The sequence below is a fragment of the Nerophis lumbriciformis genome, linkage group LG13, assembly GCF_033978685.3.
Source record: "Nerophis lumbriciformis linkage group LG13, RoL_Nlum_v2.1, whole genome shotgun sequence".
Taxonomy (NCBI): Eukaryota; Metazoa; Chordata; class Actinopteri; order Syngnathiformes; family Syngnathidae; genus Nerophis; species Nerophis lumbriciformis.
In genome coordinates this window covers 14707921-14720420 of record NC_084560.2, presented here as the reverse complement: position 1 = coordinate 14720420, position 12500 = coordinate 14707921, and the positions used below count along the sequence as shown (strand labels likewise).

The 12500-nt window shown below is 37.7% G+C and overlaps 1 protein-coding gene across 6 annotated transcripts in view; it reads right to left on the bottom strand.

Annotated features, from left to right (window-relative positions):
* myo3b (myosin IIIB) overlaps positions 1–12500 on the bottom strand; it is a 304160-nt gene that overhangs the window by 205598 nt on the left and 86062 nt on the right. For all 6 annotated transcript variants that reach the window (XR_009816499.2, XM_061971641.2, XM_061971640.2 and 3 more), the window contains 3 exons: positions 8796–8949; positions 8635–8723; positions 1714–1843 (listed from right to left, as the gene is read on the bottom strand). Coding sequence is in view for 5 of the 6 variants with exons in the window: in XM_061971641.2 (XP_061827625.1) it covers positions 1714–1843; positions 8635–8723; positions 8796–8949 (373 nt within the window). In the remaining variant the exon portion in view is untranslated. The remainder of the gene's footprint in view (positions 1–1713; positions 1844–8634; positions 8724–8795; positions 8950–12500) is intronic.

The following is a 12500-nucleotide window of genomic DNA, read 5'->3' as shown; positions in this document are numbered from 1 at the left end:
TTCCTGTTATGCGCTGTTATACAGTATATGCCTTGAGCTCTTATTTTGATGACACGTTGGAGTAGAGCGGAAGTTTTTGAAAGAAGGTAAATAAAGTGGTCCTCGTGTAAACTGGAGCCTCCGTGTTTGTTATTTTGTAGTTTCATACAGTATAGGCGACATTTATAAACCCTCGGTTACACTTTTTAAAATAGATTCAATCTTGCACGTGGAAAGTTTAAGTGAGGGCTTTAGTTGATATAACACTCTCGTCAGGGGGTGCATTAATCCAGTACAACAGCGGCTCATGGACTTATTTTATAAGTAAAGGTAAGACCATAATAACGTTTTTTTTAATTAAATGTGCTTTTTTGTGTGTGTAAAGTTAAAGTTAAGTTAAAGTACCAATGATTGTCACACACACACTAGGTGTAATGAAATTTGTCCTCTGCATTTGACCCATCCCCTTGATCACCCCCTGGGAGGTGAGGGGAGCAGTGGGCAGCAGCGGCGTCGCGCCCGGGAATAATTTTTGGTGATTTAATAACCCCCAATTCCAACCCTTGATGCTGAGTGCCAAGCATGGAAGAATGCTGGTATGAGCTTTTAAACATAACCTGTTAACTGCTGCCAATCAAATGGTGAATAAGATACTCTTTAGGGTTCATATGTGTGTAAATCTGACTGTGATGAAGTCAGTGCCTCACCAGCCATGAACCTCACCGCACGTCACTGATACATATATATATATGTATTCATTAAATAACAGTATAAATAAGATGTGAGTAAATGCAAAAAATGTACACCTCATCTCCTGTTGTTTTTTTGTTTTTTTTACAAGTTTATATTCTTAAAGGATCACTTACTTCCAAAATCAGGGCAAAGTGGCAGCAAATGAAAGGAAACAGGCTTTTAGACCAAATTGACACAGTGTCCGCAATAAACATTACACCAGCTTTTGTTCTGCATTCAGTGCCTCGGCGCTGAAATGAAGCGTTTATGGGCTGTGCTCCTGTGAAGCTGTTAATTGCAAGAAAGGCTGGCTGAGTGCATAACTTTTCACTCGTATTGCACACCTTTCTATCGCAAAGGTGTCTTATGTGAAGCCTTTCTTTAAACGGCGTGGGGAGTGAAAGCAGGCATTTACAGGATCCTTTAAAATGAAATCATATATTGTGGCTTAGGGAATAATATGACACATCCATGAGCAGTGCAGCTAAGTCAAGTGGCCATCATGAGGTCCCCGCCTGGGCTAATGACGAGCACATTACTACCATCATTAAACAGGCAGGAAGAGTTGCTTTTGTATTCACTAAATACTGTTTCATCATCCCCGGGGTATTGGGAAACCCTTATCATTCAAATATACCAGTGCAGCCACAATCTGGAGATAGCATTGAGCACTGGGAATCCAAGTGGGACAGCTTAGTGAAAATAAAAACAGAGCGCCGTGCAGAGAGCTGAGCTTCTCCAGAGATAATGGAGAGTGTCGCTTTATCCGAGGACGGCACACAGCGGCTCAAAATGAAAGGGGACCGGGAGGCGTCTTTAGGAAAACCCACTTACCTGAACATGTGTGGAGGCTGCAAACCACAGCACAATTGCCAGCACAATAAAGTCATTGTTAACGCACTTTGTCTCGGGCAGAAGTTTCCCCTCCCGCGGAGCTTAGAGGGTGAGTGAGCTTCTGGCATGTGTGAGTATATTTGTCATTAGAACAGGATTGCCTCTTACCTATTTTAGTTAAAGGGCTGGAAAAGAGCTGCTGCAGAAGTTTGTTCTCGGATGTTCTCAGCACGACCACGATGTCTGCAGGGAGGGTGTCTCTATTCTTCTCCAGGAAGCCAGCCACACAGTACATCACCTGTCCAATGGTCACGCACATTGTTTTAGATTGAATTACTTTGATATTTTATACACAATAGTACTCCATTTTGAAAGAGGGTGTAATACCACATACACAAGACTCCTGAAGGGCCCACCATCACACCGCAAACGTCACCTCCCCATACACACACACACTTGGTACGCATGTTTACATGCTCTAAAAAATTATTGTTGCATGGATTTGGTCAAAACCAGCTTTTTAAATCAGGTGTTAAAAAAACTTAGTTTTAGACTTTTTAAAGATGGATTGATCATTTATAGATAAATCTCTAGATAAACTTCTGAAACCTCACAAATATGACAAAACATTTTGGATAATGTGGCCAGTTTATGAATCCAAATAGTCATTATTTACTTAAATATGATTATAAATCTGTCAAGATTTCATTTTCTTAGAGTGTAAAGTAAATTTATGTATTTATATTATTCACAAGTGAATAATGCTGTATAATAGACTGTATTTATGTTATTCACATGTGCTGTATAATAGACTGTATTTATATTATTCACATGTGAATAATGCTGTATAATAGACTGTGTTTATATTATTCACATGTGAATAATGCTGTATAATAGACTGTATTTATGTTATTCACATGTGAATAATGCTATATAATAGACTGTATTTATAGTATTCACATGTGAATAATGCTGTATAATAGACTGTATTTATATTATTCACGTGAGAATAATGCTGTATAATAGACTGTATTTATATTATTCACATGTGAATAATGCTGTATAATAGACTGTATTTATGTTATTCACATGTGCTGTATAATAGACTGTATTTATATTATTCACATGTGAATAATGCTGTATAATAGACTGTGTTTATATTATTCACATGTGAATAATGCTGTATAATAGACTGTATTTATGTTATTCACATGTGAATAATGCTGTATAATAGACTGTATTTATATTATTCACATGTGAATAATGCTGTATAATAGACTGTATTTATATTATTCACATGTGAATAATGCTGTATAATAGACTGTATTTATATTATTCACATGTGAATAATGCCGTATAATACTGTATTTATATTATTCACATGAGAAAAATGCCGTATAATAGACTGTAGTTATATTGTTCACATGTAAAAAAAAATACCCAAGTGTTTATTGTCTATTGTGAGTCAACTGTGGTGCTGAATTTCCCCCAGGGATCAATAAAGTAATTTCTATTCTATTCTATTCTAAAATTAGCTGATAAACATAACATAAACATAGCATGATCATCAATGGATTATATAAATCCTAATAAAATGTGACAATTATTAAGAATATATTATTATTCGTGCATCTCCTGGGGGTTAAGTCTCCCTTTGTCTTCACAACTAGTGGTGCCTCTGTTTTTAATGTTAATCGAAGGTCTTTGAATGCACCACAGTTACATTTAACAAGATACAAAAGTGAAACTTGTATATAACTTTCTCCTGTGCTGCCACAGATAGATTTAATATATTTCTATTTTTCTTTGATCACCTCATCCATGTTCCAAAATGCTAAATGCCGTGTGTATGCTTGAATATGAGCTTTGATATAAACTATGACATCTGTGGGTTTTTTTGTTTTGTTTTCTTTTAACCTTTATTTACCCAGGAAAGTCGCATTGAGATTAAGAATCTGTATTTCAAGAGAGTCCTGCACATTCATACAACATACTTTCAACAAGTGTACTGTAGTCTTCTTCATTTGGTTCAAGAAACCTGATTATTTAACTTTCACTGGTATATGTATTTTATATTTACATTCATGACGTTGTTTTTCTAGCTTACATATTAAAATGACAGGAAAGAAAATTAAATTTTACAAAAGCCCAGGGGCCCCCCTGTGCCTAGGCCACGATACACCATCCCCACTTGACCCTTCTACTTTGATGCCCCTGGCCACAGGCTCAATGAAAAAAAGAAATCCAATATCGTAATAAAACCTATAAAGATAATGTTTTACATTATTCTTCAACATTCTTAAAGTTCACACAAGCGTAAAAAATAACTTAACCACTGTAAAACGTAAAGTAACAAAACTGGACCTGAAAAGAGACATGCAGAGAAAGGGTGGTCTTACTGCTTAAATGTGACACCTTGCGCCTGATTTACTTAAAGTTTGCTTGTACTAAAACATGTGCAAACCTGATAGCACTCGCTAAGTACCGTATTTTTCCGACTATAAGTCGCAGTTTTTTTCATAGTTTGGCCGGCCGGGGGTGCGACTTATACTCAGGAGCGACTTATGTGTGAAATTATTAACACATTACCGTAAAATATCAAATAATATTATTTAGCTCATTCACGTAAGAGACTAGACGTATAAGATTTCATGGGATTTAGCGATTAGGAGTGACAGATTGTTTGGTAAACGTATAGCATGTTCTATATGTTATAGTTATTTGAATGACTCTTACCATAATATGTTACGTTAACATACCAGGCACCTTCTCAGTTGGTTGGTTATGCCTCATATAACGTACACTTATTCAGCCTGTTGTTCACTATTCTTTATTTATTTTAAATTGCCTTTCAAATGTCTATTCTTGGTGTTGGGTTTTATCAAATACATTTCCCCAAAAAATGCGACTTATACTCCAGTGCGACTTATATATGTTTTTTCCCTTCTTATTATGCATTTTCGGCCGGTGCGACTTATAGTCCGAAAAATACGGTAAATGTGTGCAAAAGGGGTTGTTTGCAACATTTACACAAAGGGCGCCGATATAATATATTTGTCACTATATATCCCGCCCTCTTACAGCTTCTCCTACAAAATGACAAAATTACGTACGATTGAATTATTAAGCACATTAGCTTTAGGTGTTGTTTGCAGTCCAAAGTCAACACCAACAGGTGTGTGTCCATGAGAGACAAGAAGGGAGTTTGTTGTGTCTTCACCGCACTGTCCTTCGGGAGAGTCTCCAAGCCGGGGAAACAATCCAAGTTAGAATGTTTTGAATGCCAGTGAAAATAACATTTGTTTTTCACTCTAAATTGTCTATGACTGGTCCTCAAAATTCATCTTGCGGGGCAGACAGTCCGATGTTATCCAAATCACAAGAGTCTCCACAGTTCTTCCCGCATCCTCCAATAATTTGCGGCATCGACTGACTAGCAACTGCACGACACCAAGGCCGCGGAACAGAGACACACTGCAGGCTTACACACACACATGCATTCCCAAAAAGTATACGCCACATACACATACCCCACCCCCCATCCCACGCCCTTGACACGAATCCCTTAGGGGTGATGGAAGGCTGGGCAGCGCCTGAAGAGCTGCAGCCTGCCACCGTGGCCCCCACTCCCTCCCCTCAGTTGCTAGTCTCGAGATGTATGTTGTAATATGTATATGTGCTTTGCTATGGAGATTTTCTTCCCACTCCAGACTGGGCCCCCTTAGGCACCCAGTCTAGATAGTATTTTTTTACTCATCCTCCCCCAGCGTTTACCTTTTTCCCATCTTTTACAGGGCGCCTTGTGGCGACCCATCAGCGTTCCTGTTCTGTAACCCTGTACACCAGGGGTCCCCAAACTTTTTGACTCGGGGGCCGCATTGGGTTAAAACAATTTGGCCATGGGCCGGGCTGTATATATATATATATATATATATATATATATATATATATATATATATATACAGTATATATTATATATATATATATATATATATATATATATATATATATACATACAGTATATATTAGATATATATGTGTGTATATATATATATATATATATATATATATATATATATATATATTAGATATATATATGTGTATATGTGTGTATATATATATATATATATACAGTATATATTAGATATATATGTGTATATATGTGTGTATATATATATATATAAATATATATATATATATTATATATATATATATATATATATATATATATATATATATATATATATATATATATATATATATATATACACATTAGATATATATAGCGCACTTTCCGCGCGCGCGATGATGTCACATTATCGATGAGAAAATGCCTTTTTAGACAATATGATTTGCCTGAGCGGCTAGGAGACATCGTGAGTAGCAAGCGGTACAAAGTGGATAAGAAAAGACAGAAAAAAATTATTTATTTATTTTTTTAATACTTGAGACTTCCCGCGGGCCTGATTTTGGACGCTGGCGGGCCCTAGTTTGGGGACCCCTGCTGTACACTGTTTGTTTGTCTCATCTTGAACGGCTTTGAGCTGAAAACAAAGTTTTGTTGTACTTGTGCAATGACAATAAAGACCTACCTACCTAATAATAGCAATTTGGATAGCTAGCGTTAGCTGTCATTGAATTGTAACAACATTTTATTACATAAACTTTGTAATTATGAAAAATATAGACATTTGTCAAACAAATTTGTTCTATTAAAACACTAACTGTCAGATAAGTGTTATTGTGGTGTTCTTGTTATATTATTTGCTTTAAAAAATGTGACTGAGGAAGTTGCAAACAGCGTTTAAGAGAGCAGAATAAGGCGTGCAATCAATTTTGCATCTCTGTTTTCATTAATATGCAAAATATGTGCTGATCATCAAAACGCACACAAAACCGGGAGGGAAAAATGCAAATATAAATAATTAGCACACGCAATGTGATTTAGCAACACTAATTACTGTTTTGCGAGCAGTATTTGGCGTTTATTTAGCACAAGTCGGAAGGACATGCAAACTGACACAGCATCCCACGATGGACAGACGAGAATCCTCCGTTCTACGTGTGTTTGTGTGTGAACATTTTGGTGGACGGTCAAAAATAAAAAATAATAGACATAACGTCTATTCAGCAATTTCATTTTATAATTTTATTGTTGCTGGATGACTTATGAGACTGATTAAAATGAATTCAATTGATGCATGTTGGTGTCTGCTGGCATGTTTTATATTGTTTGGTTTTTTATTTAGGAAATATATTCCTAAAATTCACTTCCTACATGAAAAGGCCTATTTCATTGTGCATTTTCTTGCATTTGAGTCATTCAAGACTCAGAAATGTGCTGGTGATGCGATCCACAGAATTACGTGTCAGCACATGTTCATGTTGTCTAGATTCAGAAAAAGTGTTACAGATTATACAGAACCCAAAACCAGTGAAGTTGTGTAAATGGTAAATAAAAAGAGAATACAATGATTTGCAAATCCTTTTCAACCTAGATTCATTTGAATAGACTGCAAAGACAAGATACTTAACGTTTGAACTGGAAAACTTTGTTATTTTTTGCAAATATTAGTTCATTTGGAATTTGATGCCTGCAACATGTTTCAAAAAAGCTGGCACAAGTGGCAAAAAAGAGTGAGAAAGTTGAGGAATGCTCATCAAAGACCTATTTGGAACATCCCACAGGTGAACAGGCTAATTGGGAACAGGTGGGTGCCATGATTGGGTATAAAAGCAGCTTCCATGGAATGCTCAGTCATTCACAAACAAGGATGGGGCAAGAGTCACCACTTTGTCAACAAATGTGTGAGCAAATTGACTACTGGCCTGCCTGTAGTCCAGACCGGTCTCCCATTGAAAATGTGTGGTGCAATATGAAGGCTAAAATATCAGAAGGGAGACTGTTGAACAACTTAAGCTGTACATCAAGCAAGAATGGGAAATAATTCCACTTCAAAAATGTGTCTCCTCAGTTCCCAAACCTTTACTGAGTGTTGTTAAAAGGAAAGGCCATGTAACACAGTGGTAAAAATGCCTTTTTTGCAATGTGTTGCTGCCATTAAATTCTAAGTTTGTGATTATTTGCAAAAAAAATTAAGTTTCTCAGTGTGAACATGAAATATCATGTCTTTGCAGTCTATTCAATTGAATATAAGTTGAAAAGGATTTTTATTGACCATTTACACAACGTGACAACTTCACTGCTTTTGGCTTTTGTAAGTGTGCAGCTGGTTCAACACATGGCACACAGATAGGACCATGATAACGGGAATGTGCAGAAATGCATGACTGTGGTAAAAGCCCCGTATGCACTAGAGCTGCAACAACTAATCGATTAAATCGATTAAAATCGATTATAAAAATAGCTGGCGATTAATTTAGTAATCGATTCAATGGATCTATATCCATTGGGGCAGTATAGCTCGGTTGGTAGAGTGGCCGTGCTAGCAACTTGAGGGTTCCAGGTTCGATCCCCGTTTCCGCCATCCTAGTCACTGCAGTTGTGTCCTTGGGCAAGACACTTTACCCACCTGCTCCCAGTGCCACCCACACTGCTTTAAATGTAACTTAGATATTGGGTTTCACCATGTAAAGCGCTTTGAGTCACTAGAGAAAAAGCGCTATATAAATATAATTCACTTCACATCTATGCTATGCACATGCGCAGAGGCTACTTTTTTTTTTTTTATATAAACTGCAACATTTACAAACAGCTGAAAAACAATAATCAAAATAAGTATGGTGCCAGTATGCTGTTTTTTTTTCAATAAAATACCGGAAAGGATAGTAATGTAGTTTGTCTCTTTTATCCCATTATTAATCGATTAATCGAAGTAATAATCGACAGATTAATCGATGATCAAATTAGTTGTTAGTTGCAGCCCTAGTATGCACACAAAATCCTCATTTAAATAAGGCAATCTGCACCACTTTTCAATTGCACAAAGTGAACACCAAAAGAATGGCGCACTATGCAATCATTTTGGCACAATTCCTAACTCTTAACAATAGAAGCAAAAGAGCTGTACAGGATGGTTAAAACTTGGCTGAAAGGCCAAAGATTGTGATGCACAGATAATTGGATACCTTTCCCGCAAAGTGTAAAATCCCAAACGAGAGCTCGAATCGTTTTGGTATCCAAAAGTATTTGCAGCGGAGATTGTCTTCAAACTTGTCTGTAAAGGAGAAGCAGAGGTTGAGTAGAGGAAAAGGAGCCATGATTGTTTCAGGTGTGGGAGCAGGCTCACCCACTAACGTGTGGTCCGTGGCCTGCGGGAAGCGGCTCTCCTCGTCCAGCAGGGACAGCAGGCCCATGGGCTTCTGCAGGAACATGTCCAGGATGGGCCTGTTGTCCTCGTACTCCACCAGGCTGGCATCCACTCCCTCGCTCTGGTATTCCATCTAATCAGAGTCACAGAATTTGGAACAATCTCGGTAACGAGTTCGCCAAATGACCCAATTAAACAAATATTATTCCTGCAAGTTTCTAATCAGGCAAGCCGTGCGTGTTTGTGTAGTTACAGCATAATGGAGTCTTTACTGAATGCATAACATGGCTCTGAACTAACAAATAGTGCCACTTACTAATTCATAATTTATATCACTTTGCAAATAACCCAGTGTCCTATCATAATATTGCATCTATTTAATTTTAGATCAAAAGTTGCTTTAAATATATATTTTAACTAATAAAGTGTAACCAATTGCTCTAAATCCTCCTCATGTATAAATCATAACCTCAGTGAGTGTGTACAACAATATTGAATACAAAATCCCTCTTGTGCGTAGGCCTAAAACACTGAAGTCTTTGTAGAAGAGAAACTTTTTACAGGAAGCAATACGTAAAGATAGGTGAAAATACAAACCCCGTTTCCATATGAGTTGGGAAATTGTGTTAGATGTAAATATAAACGGAATACAATGATTTGCAAATCCTTTTCAACCCATATTCAGTTGAATATGCTACAAAGAAAACATATTTGATGTTCAAACTCGTAAACATATTTTTTTTTTTGCATATAATCATTAACTTAGAATTTCATGGCTGCAACACGTGCCAAAGTAGTTAGGAAAGGGCATGTTCACCACTGTGTTACATCACCTTTTCTTTTAACAACACTCAATAAACGATTGGGAACTGAGGAAACTAATTGTTAGAGCTTTGAAAGTGGAATTCTTTCCCATTCTTGTTTTAAGTAGGGCTTCAGTCATTCAACAGTCCGGGGTCTCCGCTGTCGTATTTTACGCTTGATAATGCGCCACACATTTTCGATGGGAGACAGGTCTGGACTGCAGGCGGGCCAGGAAAGTACACGCACTCTTTTTTTAAAAAGCCACACTGTTGTAACACGTGCTGAATGTGGCTTGGCATTGTCTTGCCGAAATAAGCAGGGGCGTCCATGAAAAAAAAGGCGCTTAGATGGCAGCATATGTTGTTCCAAAACCTGTATGTACCTTTCAGCATTAATGGTGCCTTCACAGATGTGTAAGTTACCCATGCCTTGGGCACTAATGTACGCCCATACCATCACAGATGCTGGCTTTTGAACTTTGCATCGATAACAGTCTGGATGGTTCGCTTCCCCTTTGGTCCGGATGACACGATGTCGAATATTTCCAAAAATAATTTGAAATGTGGACTCGTCAGACCACAGAACACTTTTCCACTTTGCATGAGTCCAACTTAGAAGATCTCGGGCCCAGAGAAGCCGGCGGCGTTTCTGGATGTTGTTGATAAATGGCTTTCGCTTTGCATAGTAGAGCTTTAACTTGCACTTACAGGTGTAGCAACCAACTGTATTTAGTGACAGTGGTTTTCTGAAGTGTTCCTGAGCCCATGTGGTGATATCCTTTAGAGATTGATGTCGGTTTTTGATACAGTGCCGTCTGAGGGATCGAAGGTCACGGTCATTCAAAGATGGTTTCCAGCCATGCCGCTTACGTGGAGTGATTCCTCCAGATTCTTTGAACTTTTTGATGATATTATGGACCGTAGATGTTGAAATCCCTAAATTTCTTGCAATTGCACTTTGAGAAACGTTGTTTATAAACTGTTTAACTATTTGCTCACGCAGTTGTGGACAAAGGGGTGTACCTCGCCCCATCCTTTCTTGTGAAAGACTGAGCAGTTTTTGGGAAGCTGTTTTTATACCCAATCATGGCACCCACCTGTTCCCAATCAGCCTGCACACCTGTGGGATGTTCCAAATAAGTGTTTGATGGGCATTCCTCAACTTCCATCCATCCATCCATCCATTTTCTACCGCTTATTCCCTTCGGGTCACGGGGGGTGCTGGAGCCTATCTCAGCTACAATCGGGCGGAAGGCGGGGTACACCCTGGACAAGTCGCCACCTCATCGCATTTATCAGTATTTATTGCCACCTTTCCCAACTTCTTTGTCACGTGTTGCTGGCATCAAATTCTAAAGTTAATGATTATTTGCAAAAAAAAAAATGTTTATCAGTTTGAACATCAAATATGTTGTCTTTGTAGCATATTCAACTGAATATGGGTTGAAAATGATTTGCAAATCATTGTATTCCGTTTATATTTACATCTGACACAATTTCCCAACTCATATGGAAACGGGGTTTGTATATCCACAGTAGGGGTGTAACGGTACACAAAAATTTCGGTTCGGTACGTACCTCGGTTTAGAGGTCACGGTTCGGTTCATTTTCGGTACAGTAAGAAAACAACAAAATATAAATTTTTGGGTTATTTATTTACCAAATTTGCAAAATCTTCCACCAAAAATATTTTTCTTAGTGGAATATTTGATGTGAAGTAATGGGAGCCTTGGATAGGGCAATAATTCATAATAACATTGATTTTGATTCAATATTTTTCTAAATTACATTTAACCTTTAAGCTTTTTTATTTCACTTTTGTTATGTTTTTGTTTATTTTAATAGTATTTTTAGAATGTGCCGTGGGCCTTTAAAACATTCGCTGTGGGCCGCAAATGGCCTCCGGGGCACACTTTTGACACCCCTGCTATAGATAATAAAAAATTAAATCTGATAAACCTATGAGCCTGGCGAGGCATGCGCGTTTATCATAACTCTATCTCTCTCTCTGTCTCTGCCCCTCCCTCACCAATGCTACTGTGCGCACAATTTGTTTTGTTTTTAACCCCTTCTTAACCCTGAACGTACATTGAAAATACACGCAACCCTAACTCAAAATGCCGGACATTTGAGGCATTTAAGAAACTCCGCCCTGACAGCTCCGCAAAAGAAGACATGTCCGGTAAAATGAGGACGTATGGTCAGTCTATCGTAGCCCGTTAGCTGCTAGCATGCCGTGTGTTGTGCCTCAGTGTGCATTGTTTACACAACGTGCGTTACGCTACTTAATATGTCCGTGTGGAAACTCGTTCGGTACACCTCCAAACCTAACCGAAACCCCCGTACCGAAACGGTTTAATACAAATACACGTACCGTTACACTAGTCCACAGCGCAAAATATATCTTGCGGCGTAGCCCAGGGATCAATACTGGGACCAAAATGGTTCAATCTTTATACAAACCACATTTACAAAGGACTTAAATCGTAAAGTTATTGTATTATTTGCAGACGACACAACAGCATTTTGTTCAGGAGAGAACACACAGAAGCTACTGCAAACAATAACAGAAGAAATTAATACATTAAAGACATGGTTTGACAAAAACAGACTCTCTTTGAATCTCAGTAAAACTAAAATAATGATATTTGGTAACAGTAGAAGAGAAAGTCAAACAAAAATACAAAATGACGGCGTAAACATTGAACGAGTACAAGAAACCACATTTTTGGGTGTAATAAAAGATGATAAAATGAACTGGAAATCTAATATTAAAAATATACAACATAAGGTGGCAAGAAATATTTCAGCAATGATTAAAGGAAAATATGTTCTGGACCAAAAAACACTTCATATTCTCTACTGCTCACTAGTGTTACAT